Below are 14,674 nucleotides of genomic sequence, written 5' to 3'. Positions count from 1 at the left end.
AAATATTCCCAAAGGAAGGACAACACAAAGAATATAGCCTCATAAGCCTAGACACACGGTTCAGCACTGATTTCTCCAGGGGATCCTAAAGCCAGCCAGTCTCTCAAGTCCCGTGCCATGTCTGCTTCTTGGGTGCTCTCAGAGGATCCCTCGAACCTCAGCCTCCGTAAAGTGGGAATAATTACATCTGTATAGTAGGAATAATGGACTACAACCAGGATGAGACTTGAAGATGTGATGCTAAGTGAAATAAGCTTGACACAAAAGGACAAACACTGGAGGATTCCACTCACATGAGGTACTGAGAGCAGTCAGATTCACAGGGACCAGAAATGGAATGGTTGCTTCCAGGGGCTGGGGAGGTAGGGGGAAGAGGGTGTTAGTCTTTCATGGACACAGGGTCTCCGTTTGAGAAGATAAAAAAATTCTGTGGATGGATGGTGGTGATGGTTTCACAACACCATGGTTTAACCACATCACAAACACAAACATGGTTTAAGAGAATGTACTTAGGGATGCCTGGGTGGTGTAGTTAAGCTTCCAACTCTTGATTTCGGCTCAGGTCATGATCTCAGGGTTGTGAGATCCAGCTTAGTTTCTGGCTCCATGTTCAGTGGGGAGTCTGCTTAAGACTCTCTTTCCCTTGCCCTCTGTCCCCTACCCCCTCCTAAATAAATAAATAAATAAATAAATAAATAAATAAATAAATAAGGTACGTACTGCCATGGAATTGTTACACTTAAAAATTATTAGAATGGTACATTTTATGTTATGTATATTTTATATTTTACCGCAATAAAAAGAGTGGGGATAGTAATACCGACCAAATTTACAAGAGCGTGCAAGGATCAAATGAGATCATTCATCAAATACACAAAGATTGATCGAAATTCTGCCATGTGCCTGGGACTGTGCTAGGCTTTGTGGGTGTACCTGGACACAAAACAGATGAAAATCTCTGCTTTTGGGGTGTTCACCCAGTTCAGAGAGAAGACATATAAGAAATATGTATAAGTAAATTATATCCTGGCTTGGAAGGAGACAAGTGCACGGAGAAAAAGAGCAGGGCAGGGAGGACAGAGAATACAGGGGGAAGGGCTGCCCTCTGCCACGGTTGTGATACAGCACCCCCCCCACTCCTACCCCCCCACCCCACCCCCACTCAGAGGGAAGTGGCATCTGAACAGCCCAGAGAAGGAGTGCACCATGCAGATACCAGGAAATGTGTGGGAGGATGTGGTAAACTGTAAAGCGAGATATTGTGTTATTTCTGAGAGAGAAAAAAAATGGGGTACCGAGACAGAGATCAGTGTAGGATCCTGCCATCTCCCAAGCTGGCAAAGTTGGGGAGAAAGGGCACTGGGAACCTCTCCCTCTCATTCAACGGCTGCCTGCCCGTAGTTCCCTCTGCCTCTGCTTCTCCCAGTACTGCCCTCCTCCCCCAGCCAGCTGCAGCTCCCCTTCCAAAATATCCAGTCTTATTCAGCTTGCTGGTGACAGTAAAGGAGGGGACCAATGTCTAGAAGAGGCTGAGAAAGGACAAGTGGGGGATGCTGACAAGCTCTGCCTGAACTCGTGTGTCCTAGAAACCAAGGGGGAGGGCAGCAGGGGCGGGGGCAAGTGCGAGTAGGAAGGGGCGTTGGGGGGAGGATGAGGTCAGGGAGGAGCAGAGAAAAAAAGGAATTGAAGAAGAGACTGGTAATGTGCAGGCCAAGAAGGCAGTTGAAGACCTCCAGGGCTGCTGCTCACCCCCAAAGCCAAAGGAAACTGCTCCGGAATGCCCCAGAGCACCTCTTCTTGGGCTGGGCTGGGGTCCTAGAAGAGAAGAGGGGGTGTAGGCCATGAGGAGTCTCTGGGCACAGAGGAGAGGAAACACCATTGTAGAAGGCCAGGGTTGGGGTGGCGTGGGTAGTGGAGGGGAGACAACTTAAGGGTTCTAGAAACACTGAAGGATTTGCTGAAACAGACCTATCAACATTGTCTCCCCGCTTCCCTTGTGCTTGAGCAAAGCCAGACATCCCCTTTAGGACAGACTCTACCTATCTTCAAGATGAGGGAAAATCACAGTCAGCAGGGCAGGCAATGAGAGACCTCTGGAAGGGCAGCAGGGGTCTGTATAGGCTGCAGGGGAGAGATAAGGGCAGCAAGAGAAAGAGGCCAGTGCTGATGCCAACCAGACTAAGGAAAACAGAGGCAGGCTAAAAATAGGCTGGGGTGGGGGGGAGGGAAGAAAGCCAGTCCAGAAAAGAAGGGAAAGCAGAGGCAATCGATGCCATTGAGACTCTGACCCAATTCTTATTCTCTCAGCCTCACCAAACTGAAAAGCTAGAGAGGGATGAGGTGGGAAGGAAAGGGAGGGAAAGATTGGCTCAGGGAGTGGAGAGTCAGAGGAAGGGACACGAGTCCTGGCACCCAGGAGGTTGTGGAGCATGAGTCAGTCCTTAGGACGCAGGCAAGAGGTGGTGATGTGATGTTGGTACGGGTTCAGCCCTCATGGGAGTCTGGCACCCCAGGACAGGCCGAAAAGCTTCAGGAGTGTGAGTATGACTTGGAAGAGGAGGTTCAACTGTCTAAAAAGGTAAAAGGAGTGAACAAAGTTGAATTAGTGTGGAGACAGTAAGCAGGGGTGACGATACTTGAGTTTTACTTCTCAGGTGACGAAAGAGAATTTGCTTATTGGATATTTTATTTCAGTGGTGGGATTCGGGGCAACAAGAAGGATTTAGGTTAGACCTCAGGAAATCTATCCCACTAAGTAGATTTGTGAGATATTAAAACATGCACATAAACACTCTTATGGTATCCTTTCCTTGGAAATCTGTAACAGCCAGAAGTCCATCTATTTGGGCCTATATAGACTTTCCTGAAGGCCAGGGCCTTTCTTTCATAAGCTCCTGGAAGACTTCTGGTGAGAGAGGAGATCTAGGATTTTTAAAAAAATATATTTTATTTTTTCATGAGAGATATATATAGAGAGAGGCAGAGACATAGGCAGAGGGAGAAGCAGGCTCCTCACAGGGAGCCCAATGCAGGACTTGATCCTGGAACCCAGGGATCACACCCTGAGCCAAACACAGACACTCAACCGCTGAGCCACCCAGGCATCCCAGATCTAGGATTTTTTATTATCGTTGAGGTAGGGTCTGAAATGGGTTTCTGGACTGGGGCCTATGGCAGGGCAAATGGAAGCATCTGGGGGTGGGGAAAGGGGAGGCACAAGGTGAGCTGGATCTGTCAGGCTGGGAGAAGCATCAGAGGCAAGGGGGCAGGATTCTAACGTGCAAGACCCAGTGGCATTTACATAACTTTGAATAATGAATAAGCCCAGCTCTGGGGCTTCTAGTCAGCATGCTCATCTGCATCTTTATTAAGCCTTATAAATGATTCAGCTCCCTACCCCTTCCCCCCCAGCCCCTGCCCAGCCTGCCCCAAGCATCAGGGTAGTTGATTGCTCATTATTTTAGACTAGATTTGTTTCACCAACATTCAGTGAGGCATGGAGTGGGGGACACAGGAGGGAGGAATGAGTCCAAAAGGCAGGCGAAATAGAGGCATAGGGGAAGAACAGAAGCCCCAGCCTCAGGAAGGCAGCAGATGGCTGTGAGCTAGGGATCTGGGCAGCATTCTCTAAAAGGCTCCTGGGGCCAACATCTTCAGGAAAGAAAAGTTTTTTTTTTGTTTTTTGTTTTTTGTTTTTTTTTTTTGAAAGAAAAGTTTCTTAGATTTCCCGAGATGTGCTGGGTTCAAGTCCCATTCAATCTCTGGTTTTCCTTACATCTGCTGCCAATCCCCTGACAGGCCCCTGGCTCAGCCCATTGCAGCATTGAGCCACTTGAGCAGCCAAATGAGTACAGCCCCCAGGGAAGTTCTCACTTTTTTCCTAGGCAGGAATTTTGCTATTTTCATGAAAAAAAAAAAAAAAAAAGTCTCCTATGCTTGCAAGGTAAGAACAGACACAAGCATATTAAGGGAGAACGAGATAGACACGGGCACACGTGGTATGTGAATTTGTAGGGAAAAGGAAGGCTTGTGCCCACAGAGAGTTTAAGCCCCTCTGAAGGAGAAGGTTGGAGAAGCTGGGCAGCCCTCAACGCGTCTGGGTAGGCATGATAGTGCCAACTGCTCTGGGAGCTGCCCGGTCTACTGGCTAGAGTCAGGGAGAAGTATTAAAAGCCTAGATGAGGAGGAGTTGGCAGGAAACCAGTAGGGGGAAAGGTAGAGCATTTCTCAACCCTGACTGCACATTAAAACTACCCAGGAAGCTTTAAAAAATATGATGCTTGGGACCCACCCAAGACCAATTAAATTGGAATCTCTGAGTAAGAAGGCCCTTAAGCATAGTATTTTTTTAAAAAAGCTCCTCAGTGTTGTTTAGATCCTAATTTGGACAAACTTTTAAAATTACATATATGTGTATATATAATAAAAATATGTATATACATATGTAGTCTATTAAATTATTAATATGTGAAATAAAATCAGAGAAATCTAAACATTGACTGGATATTTGGTATTAAGAAGTTATTGATGATTTTTTTTAGGTATGATAAGAGTATCATGACATTTTTTAAAGAGTCATTTTCTTTTTTTTTTTTTTAAGATTTATTTGAGAGAGAGAGAGAAAGAGGGAGAGAGAAAGTGCGAGCCAGGGAAGAGGCAGAGGGAGAGAGGGAAAATACTCAAGCAGACTCTGCTGAGCACAGAGCCTGATGTGAGGCCTAATCCCAGGACCCTGAGATCATGACCTGAACTGAAATCAAGAGTTGGCTGCCCAACTGACTGAGCTACCCAGGTGCCCCTAGAGTCATTTTCTTTTCTTTGAGGGATAGACACTAAAGTATTTCTTAACAAAGTAATATCGTATCTGGGATCTACTTCAAAATAATCCACTGAAGGGGATGGGAAAGTGGGTGGGGAGGGGGGTAGATGAAGCAAGATTTGCTCAGTGTTGATAATTGTTGAAGCTGCTTGATGGACAAAGATGTTCATTAATGATTCTTTTTACTTCTTGTATACAAAACATAATAAAGGGGGGCTCCTTAAGTCAGTTCTTTCTTTCTTTCGAGAGAATGAGAGAGAGAGAGAGAGGAGGGGGGCAGAGGGAGAGGGAGAGAGAGAATCCTAAGCAGGCTCCACACCCAGCACATAGCCCAGCATGGGACTGGATCTCTTCACCCTGAGATCACCCATCTGAGCAGAAATTAAGTCTGAGGCTTAACTGACTCAGTCACCCAGGTGCTCCATCCTTGAGTGTTTCTAATATGCAACAGGGTGAGAACTACAGAGCCTGGCACTCCACAGGAAAGGGGCTGCCATGGCACCTCTGTGAGTACAGCTGGCTTCAGGAAGAAGAGGTTTGTGGGACCCTAAATGATAGATACGGGTCCTGACTGCAGGCAGAGCCACAGAAACCACTTGGGGAACATGGTACCTGGCAGTTAGAGATGCAGTTAGAGGTGTGGGGTGTCCAAGGGCTCTCAGGCTTCTTCCCTCAGCCAGCCAGTCTGGAGACTCAGAGTCCCCATGTCCGTGCCCCAAGGTGCAGGAGGTTGGGGTTGGTTGCTGGACCAAGGGGAGCCGCCTGCCTGAGGCACCCAGAGCAAGAAGTCAGCCTAGTCCCAGTCTCTCAATCCCGCCCTCTCCTGACTGACTCCACTGGAGCTGGACCCCCATCTCAGATGGCACTCCCCCCTTTCCCAACTGCTGTCACCACTGCTTGCCTGAGCTGTCACCCCTCCCCCCAAATGCTCATCTGCCTCTGCCAGGGAACATTAGCCTAGCTGACTTCATCAAGGAGGTGAGGGGAGGCAACACAAACCCAAAGAAGTAGGGGCACCCAGGCACCCACTCCCAGCGGCTGCTGGCAGAGCTGTCTGACTGCTGAGAGATTCGCTGGAGCTTGGTCTCATTTGCATATCACTCCTTTAATGAACAATTCGAATGAATCCCATTTTTTCAGTTTTCAACTTTCCGTGACTGGTGGGATCTCCTCACATTTGTCCCTGACCTGGACCGACCATTCCCATTGTTTTCCACGTGCTCCTGCGCAATAACTTCCTGCCCGGAGCAGGTGAAATGAGGCCCCCACCCGACCTGCGCCCCTCCCACGCAGAACCAGCCCAGCCCCCACCCCAGGCCTCCATCCCCATCCCCTTCCCCACCCCGCGGCACCACCAGTTCGGCATCAGGCTCAGTTTGGGGTTCGATCTGTCTTCTCCGCTCCATTACCTTTCCCTGATGGCCTCTAGGGCTGGGAAGAGGAGAGACTTGGAGGGGGTCTATTTAAGAGATTTTTGGAATCTGTGCTTTCGCATCACCCGCTGCCATGAGTTATTTCAGCGCCGATGTTTGTCTCTAGCTGATTATTCCAGCCCGAGAACAGGTGGAGCAGCCTGCGGTGGCTTATTCGTCAGCCAAGGCCATCTGTTCCCAACAAGCTGAGATTTGTAGCTGATTTCTACTGGGGAGCAAGGAGTGGGGGCGAGGAGGGAGATGAAGCCCACCCCCAGCCCCAGGGGACTTACTCCGGACCTTCTGCCAAGCCTGAACCCCCAGGCGTCCCCTTCTCATACCTACACCTTCTCATTTTCTCAGAGACTTACTAGCTTGACTCTTTGAAACAGCAAAAATAGTTTTTCCTTAAGGGGCTAAACCTACTTGGATGGAGTCAGGTATGAGAAGCACAAACCCATCAGCCAGGCACAAAGTCTGGCCATTAAACCGTGTCTACCCACAGAGATCTTTAAAAAAAGAAAGAAAGAAAAGAAGTACATAATAACCATGACACAAATATCCTAAATGACCTTTTGATTCTCGGCTTCTCCTTACCCCACTCCACCAGTCCCTCAACAAGAGTACAAGAGTTTCTTTGCCTAAACTTGTCACCTGCAGGGCTCCAGGCTGCACGGAGGGCCCGTCTAGATGCTCCCCCGCGTTCCTCTCCCTTAAATACCCCGTTCAGGTTCCACCCTCCAATCTGCTCCTCTTCCAGCTTCTACTCTGAGCCGTGCCAAGAGATGCCTGCTGCTTTAAAAACAGCTCCCCCCGCCCAGCAAGGGATCTAAGCAGTTTAAGCAGCTTTGCCACATTGGTTCTCCCCCCCCCCCCCCACACTGCACTACTATTTCTATCTACGAAATGCCAGGAAAGAAGCTACTCTTTAAAATCACACTAATATGACAATTTGGGCCCTTCTTTGGTGTTTGGCACAGACATACATCTGTACTGACTTTAAAAAAGCCGTCTGCAAACTTTATAAGCAGAGATACTTCATCTATAACCCACATCCTCAAATAAACCTATTTCTAATTTTTAAGGTCCCTTTTTCTAACACTTATCTATTTATCTGTGTTTTCACGTGCACTTTTGTTGTGTGTACACATTCTGGTAAGAACCCATTCACAGAGCTATAAGAGTGCCTCCCTTTCTAGTTGGTTCTCCAGGCTTATTTTGCCAGTTCCTGGGAGCAGAAGCCCCTTTTCTACTATTAAATTTTGCTCTGTTGGCTCAGTATGTGGTGCACTGGAAAGAACAGCCTCCACAGATGAGCTCTAGGACTCTCAAAGGCAGGCCACGAGTTCCATGCTTCTAGTGCAGAAACTTCAGGGCAGTGCAACTCTCTAGGGTAACTCTTCCTTGCTCTCCCAAGGATAGTACTCCTGTGGGGGCCAGAAGCAGCTCTCCAAGCAAAGGTACCAAGCTGCCAGTCCCCAGGACTAAATATGAGCCCTGAGGCCTATTTCACTGCATACAATCTTGTATTTGCCTGATTACCAGTCATTGACCTGTCTTTCAAAGATATAATGTTTCCAAGGCTATTGGCTACATCTTCTTATACCAGAATGTGTTTTAAAAAAGAAAGAAAAAAAAAAAAACCCACCTCAAAAAACCTCCAAAACCTCCTTTTTAGATTCTCTGCTTTCAAATCCCTAGTGTCCTCTTTTCCCAAAATCCATTTGCTTCTTTTCCTAATCTAGTCAGATCATAGATATGGTGCAAAACATATAAAAATTTATTAAAATGTGGAAACTCTTTGACTCTTAATCCACCTCAAATATAATTTGCCTGGATGGTGTTGAACCTTAATATCCTTTTTGAGTTTTTTGGTGTTTTTTTTTTTAAACTGTCATAGCTGACTTTTGATATCTAAAACAAATTCTATCTGCACATTTAAGTATTCCACTGGGAGATTTATGTCACTGACTTCAATTGCAAAGCACACATCCTTTTTTGGAATCTCCCTCATGTATATGACCCATCACTAGGGTTTATACTACAAAAGACTCAATTTCTCTGTGAAATTCCTTCTAAACAATCTAGCCTCCTTGTTAACTCCAAAATGACTATTGCTCTGGAAATCACTCCTCCCAGATCAAATCCCAGAGAACGGGGTCTGGATTTTTCCGTTATACTGTAATGAAATTAGACTGAGGTGAATATAGCTTAATGTATGCATTCCGGGCCATGTGGAGCTGTTACTCATAGTGTTGGCACCATATGCATGAAGCACAAATGTGATAATGTATGGAGGATGTTCTGAAAATTGTAAGGAGCAACACAAATGTAAGGTTGACATTTCCCCCCAAAATGCCAAGAAGCGTTTCCTTACTTAGGCCAAGCTTTGGTGAATACCATGCACACAGCCATCAGAGAGGAGGATCGTGACAGTGATTCTTGGCACTCTTTCAACTCCCTTTATCCCCTGACAAGGCCAGAGCAGCTGGGAGATGCTTGGCCCTTTGCTAGAACCAAGCTGAGGATCCTTTTAGGATACACATCACCTCTTGGAGCCTCAGGGAGAGGACACTGCATGGTTGTGATAAAGGTTAGAGGACATAGTAAATGCTCAGCAAATGGGAACATAGTAGGTGTTCAGCAAATGGGAACTATTGTTGATTTCATCTTCCTCCCCATCCCCGGGGTCACTACTGACAGGCGACAGGTGGGAAAAGGTACCCCTCATTGGGAGCTTCTGCCAAGGACCTCCAAGAGCCCTCAAAAAGGCAGGAAACAGTAAGGTCGAGTGGCTGACGGAGACCGGTCCTCACGCAGAGGGAATCCTCGAAGGGCAAGGCTGATGGGCTCGGTCCAGTCAACCGCTTAGGAACCTTCCGAGCGATGGCAGTGGCTTCCCGGCTTCGCGGAGCTGCGGGAAGACCCTTCAGGCGGGGGCGGGAGGGTAGGTGCTCTGCAGGCCCAAGGAGGGCAAATACTATATGAACATGTTAATACAGGGCTCCGGGCGGATGGGAGGGCGCCTGCCCGGACTGGCCGAGCCCCCGGGGAAAACCCAGAGGGCGCGGAGAGAAGGCGGAGGAGCAGCCGAGCCGCTGGACAGGACCAACCCCAGACAGACAGACTCGCCCTGGGAGAGGACCGCCTCCCCCAGCGCCTGCCGCCCTCCGCTCCCGCTTCCTCTGGCTCGTTACCGAGGGGGATGAAGGGGTGGAGGGGGGAGGGTCTGCAGGCAGCAGGGAGGGGCTCCCCCGAATTTAGGAGCCAGGAGGTTCTTGCCAGCACGACCACCTTGTTTTACAGTTGAGGACACTGAACCCGAGAGATTAAGCCCCTTCTCCAAGGTCTCAGTGCTAGCGTCAGGAGCGCTCCTGTAAGCAGGTTTTGGCCACTTTTGTATTTTGTTTTTACCACGGCACGTGGCCACGACTTCTGCAAGTGAAAAAGCAGCAGCTCCAAATGCAGCAAAACTTGGTGCATTATCAAGCAGGTCCTGGGTGGCCCAGCAGGCTGGGGGATTTAGAATGGACTACTTCCTGGGGAAGGATGAAAGGAGTTGGGGAGGCAGCCAGTAGCAGCAGCAGGCAAGGACAAATTACCATAGGTTGGTCTGGAATGTGTTGCTATGTAGAAGGTGGGGATGAGTTCCAGCTTCCCTGAGAACCAGCTCAGAGGAAATGAAAGGGGAGCGGGAGGATTATGGTCAGATTTCAGGCAGTCGTTTCTCTGAGGGATGACAATGGGCCCTTTGTTCAGGGGCCAAGGGAGGCTGTGGACTCGCCCCCCCCCCCCCCCCCGCCCCCGTGGGAGGCCTTTGGGAACCCATTTTCCTCTAGTCCCACAGAGCCCAGCAATCGGAGGACAGGGATTCATGATTCACTTTGAAAAGTTCCCACCATTCAGGTAGGAGATCCTTCTCCAATGGGCCTCCTGGGCTCTTTGCTGAGGATGAGGACAGCAGAAGCGTAGGCTCGGGGACCCTGAGGGGAAAACAGCAGTCATGGCATCTCTTGCTACACGCTCACTGCCAAATTGATTCAAATTGGCTTGGATATGAACATATGATTAAAGGAGCTGCGCGATTCATTTATCAGGAGAGATTAAAGAGCTGCATCTGCGCAGCCTAGCCGGGGGACAATTAAGGAGCAAATCGCTAAGTGTCTGTGCCACCAGGCATGGGGGTGGGGCATGAGGGGGCACAGCTGGGATAATCTGCCAAGAGGACACAGGACAAAGGAGGGAGTTCAGGAGTCCCTGTGGGCCGCTCTTGTCTCTGGGCATAGCCTGCACCACCATGAGCCTTTGGTCCTCACCTGCACCTTTCACCCAGGAGTTAGAGCAGTCCTGAGGGTCTGAGATGACAGAGGAGACACTATCAAGGCAGCTTTGAGCCTGGCACAGGGGCAGATTTGCTGCCTATTTTTTGAGAATCATTTACATCTTAGTGACCAAAGCTGCCATGAGTGTACAGTGTACAGGGGAGGGCTCTGAAGGCGCACACAAATAAAGTTGGGCTTTGACAGCCCTGTAGGCCCCTGGACTCCCCTGGGGAGTTGGTGCTGAGGGCATTGCCTCCTTCCCAGCCTGGAGCCTAGCACCCTGGCCGAGGGGCTTTGTGGCAACCTGAAGTGTTGGTCATGTGAGGCTAAGTCCGGCTTCCTTAGAAGATCCCTGCGTGTGGAGATCCCTACCGTCTTTTCCTGCCTCAGGTCCTTTGCTTAAGCTCTTCTTTTTTTCCAGTAGCCCTGTGGAAGTGCTATCCTTTCTTTAAGCCCCAGTTCAAAATACCAGCTCCTTTTAGAAGCCTTCCCATCCTCCTCCACCTGAACCCCACACCCCACTCTCCCCATAATATGCCCAAAGCAACTTTTTTCTCCTTCTGTTTTCTCATGTAATTATTTCCACATGGGTCTGCCCATGTCCACAAACCCCTAGATGACAAACACTATGATTTACTCCTCTCTACTCACCCAAAGCCTGCACATATTATATTAGTAGGTGCAGTACCTACCTATTTTGTATGTCAGCATCTCCACTAGAATATCTGCTTTATAAAAGAAGGAAACTCATTGGTCCCCAGTACTTAGAACAGTGCCTAGGTCATAGCAGGCAGTTATGAAATATTTGTCAAGTGAATGAATAAATTAGTAATATAAATTCTCTGACTTGAATAATAATAATAAGCCTTCTGCCCCTAGACTACTAGATAATGATGATGGACTTTCCAGTTAGCTAGAGGCCTGAGTCAGTGTGGGTCAACAGAATTGGGATCTTGTCTGAAGGTGGGAGGTACTTTGTCATACTAGTTCCTGCAAGAAACAGAAAACACACCCATCTAACTTGAGAGGACAAGTAAAAGATGAATGCGAGGAGCCAGCAGTAAAAAAAAAAAAAAAAAAAGTTACTTTTACTACCTTCTCTATTCAACTGGGGCAGTGGAGGGGGAAGTCTCTTTCATTCAAGATGGATCCATTTGACACTCCTCTCCCACTCATTCTGGGGGACTTTCCTCCCTCCTTCCCTTTCTTGATCCTTTCTGGGTGGCTGACATCACCAGAGCCTTGGCATTAGTGCTGTCTGATACCCTTTCCTGACTATCTGTACAAACCAGGGGAGCCTGACTGACCAGCTGTAAAAGAAACTTTATGAGTGCAGGGATTATATCTGGTCACATTACAGAAGGTAGAGGAGAAGGAGGAGAAGGAGGAGGAGGAGAGGGAGTCATTTGTTTTTGCCTTTCTGCAAGAGCTGCCTCTTAGCTGTCAGTGAGCAGAGCAAGGGTGGACTGAGGCATGAAGGCAGGGACTGAGCAGGGCAGAGAAGCCAGAACTCCCAGCCTACTCGAGTTGCCCTATGGCCAATGGGGTTGGAGGCCAAGGAGAGTTCTGCCATGTTTTGAGCAAAAAATCATAGTTGGAATGATTAAAAATAAATCTAAAATTTTTGCCTAGTAAGGACTTGCATCCAAAAAAAAAAAAAAAAAAAAAAGACAGGATCTCTGATTTAATAACCAGAGGGACGTCCACATTTCTGAGTGGAGGCCAGGGTAGGATGTGGTGTGGATGGCTCTGATTACAATCCACAGGCTCTTAAAATAAAAGGAGGGGTTTGTCCTCCTTGATCAACCTTTTCATCCTTCTACCTTTGCCTGCCCCAAATGACCTGCCAAAGCTGAGTGGCACTGGTCTGGTGTGGGAGTAGGCTAGAGACCCAGGCACTTCCCCAAGTCCCCAGCAGAATCCTGATTCTGCTCTCCAGTGAGCACCCAGGACTTAACCTGAGCCTGAAGGAACAGGAGGGAAAATTGGCAGAGCCGGGAGGGAAAGGGCATTTATTTCCATACATCAGGTAAACAGGGAAGAGAGAGCACAGCCCAATGAGTACAAACCAATTGCAGGAGAGAAGGGGGGACAGCAGATGGGAGAGGCACCAGGCACTGCCCTTGGGCCCCCAAGCCTGGTGGTTGGTGGGATGACCTGTAGGGTGGGGGCTGGGACTTTTGGGCCTCATGTTGTCATGTCTAGAGTGAGCGTGTGGGGGCAGGGCAACTGGAAGAAGAAAAATGACTTGGGCTCAGGACACATGTGAGGACTGGTGTCTAATACACACCAGTACTGACCCAAACCCCCATCGTCAGTTTTTCTGATCACAAGCCCTCAACTCAAGGCCTTCCCTCTCAAGTTGGGCCTATGGTGCAGGAAACTTGGACAGAATGGCAGGGAGGCAATGCTTGGATAAGCCCTGAATCGGTATAGGTGGAATAGGTTTAGTCTTAAATAAATCATTGCACGTAACACACTGATGAGACGATGGGGGGTGGGGGCTGGAACTGCTGGATAGTACATATGCACCCCTGTCTGTGTAGGCATGCTCAACCCAAATCCAGAAACACCTGAGAGCCCCACCTCGTGCTGACTTAAGAATCTGGACCCAGCTCCATTTACTGGTCTCTCCAGCTGCACAGAGAAAGGACTGCTCTCTGAGGAGTGAAGATGGAGATGAGATTCCCCTAGTCATTCCCGCAAACCCCAGCTGCTACCACAGCCCCCTCCCACTCTTTCAGGGATGCAGCTGTGATGGAGAGGTTGGCTATTTAAATTAAAAGGAAAAAGACAGCAGGCACTGAGAAGAGAAAGCCCTCAACCCAGGGGGGGGGGGGGGTAGAGAATTGCTGTTCCTGCCCCATCCCCTGACTCTTCCCCATGGACCCAGCAACCTAGAGTGTCCCATCAGGCCATCTGTCCATTGTCCCTGAGCAGGGGGCTGAGATGGAGGTCAGCTTGCTGGCTCCATGCAGTGCCAAGCCACCTGCCACTGCCCACAGTGGCCCAAGGTAGAAGCCAAGAGTGTGGCATTCTGGAGGCAGAAGGAGCAAAAAGTTCTCTTTTCGAAAACTCCTCTCCTCCCCCCCCCCCCCCACCTCTTCCATGTGGAGACATCAGACACCCACAGCTTGGAAAGCCCCCTGACCCAACGGGGCTGGGTGTTTCCCATGCAGATCAGCAGTCAGGTGGGGGAGACCTGTGCCCCGCCGTTTCCTGGGAGAGGCGCCGTGGCTGCAGTAGCCATTGGGTGCAAGGGGTACAGACCACTCCCCTGGGCTATGCGTTGGTCTCTGTTGGTTTGGCCTCTGTGTCGCTGTCACTCAGATAGTTATGGGAGTATCGCAGCCTGGAGGTGTTGTCCAGAGGGTCGTGCTCATCATCTGACCGGTCAGGGGCAAGGGACTTCCAGTAGCTGGTAGGGCTGCAGGGAGAGAGGCACAAGGTCACTGGAAAGATGATCTTTACCTTCAGCACCAAAGCCTTTGGATCTGGGGAGGCTCCCAAGGCCCTGTCACAGCATTTTCCAAAAGCCACAAATTGAAAAGCAAATTCAATCCCTCACACTCAGAGTAGTGAGAGAAAGGAGCATATTGTCTTGATTCTGAAAACTTTTGAAACTCCCAAGAAAGCAGTGCTATAGGGTATGCGTAAGAACTGGCTACAGACTCCTGTGTTCTTCCCCAGAGAAATTCTGATTTGCTGGCTTCTGTGTGGGACTGAGGAATTCTGCTTTTTCAATTCCTCCCCAGAAGATTCTGATGCAGGTGGTCCATGGACCATGCTGACAGGTCTCGTAGATTACAGGGCACCAGCCTGCCTAAGGTAAATTTATCCCTAAACAGAATTCCTTCCCTACTGGATACTCCCAGACCTGAACCCTTTCCCCTCAAGTTTTCCTGAGGTCTCTGAGACTTTCTGCCCTTGACCATGGCATCATCCACTCATCACAAGGAATGGAGGCTCAGGTTGTAGGGACTGGCAAGACCTCTGTTTTGGAGTAGCACAGGCATCCCTTCCTTGGCACCATAACCCAACCCTGGAGAGTTTTCATCAGGTCGCTGGGAGCCTCCAACTTCCCCTCACCAGGAGGTGAAGAAGCATTATCCCTGGAAAAA

General features: G+C 49.1%; 1 protein-coding gene and 1 long non-coding RNA gene across 27 annotated transcripts in view; both read right to left on the bottom strand.

Moving 5' to 3' along the window:
* Positions 1-749: 749 nt before the first annotated feature.
* LOC121473089 lies at positions 750-12,924 on the bottom strand. Its single transcript, XR_005983097.1, has 2 exons — positions 5,432-12,924; positions 750-1,815 (listed from the first exon to the last, which is right to left on the bottom strand). It is a non-coding gene; the product is annotated as an uncharacterized LOC121473089 (long non-coding RNA).
* Positions 12,925-13,246: 322 nt separating this feature from the next.
* Positions 13,247-14,674, bottom strand: part of MYO18A (myosin XVIIIA) — a 96,765-nt gene continuing 95,337 nt past the window's right edge. For 18 of the 26 annotated variants that reach the window (XM_041725050.1, XM_041725049.1, XM_041725057.1 and 15 more), the window contains one exon: positions 13,846-13,980. Coding sequence is in view for 8 of the 26 variants with exons in the window: in XM_041725069.1 (XP_041581003.1) it covers positions 13,836-13,980 (145 nt within the window). In the remaining 18 variants the exon portion in view is untranslated. Of the gene's footprint in view, positions 13,981-14,674 lie in introns of all 26 variants that reach the window. The other 8 variants (XM_041725069.1, XM_041725066.1, XM_041725067.1 and 5 more) reach the window with 1 other exon arrangement.

Source organism: Vulpes lagopus, chromosome 12 (genome assembly GCF_018345385.1).
Source record: "Vulpes lagopus strain Blue_001 chromosome 12, ASM1834538v1, whole genome shotgun sequence".
Taxonomy (NCBI): domain Eukaryota; kingdom Metazoa; phylum Chordata; class Mammalia; order Carnivora; family Canidae; genus Vulpes; species Vulpes lagopus.
Note: the sequence above shows the minus strand (reverse complement) of the source record. Positions and strands in the feature narration are given on the sequence as shown.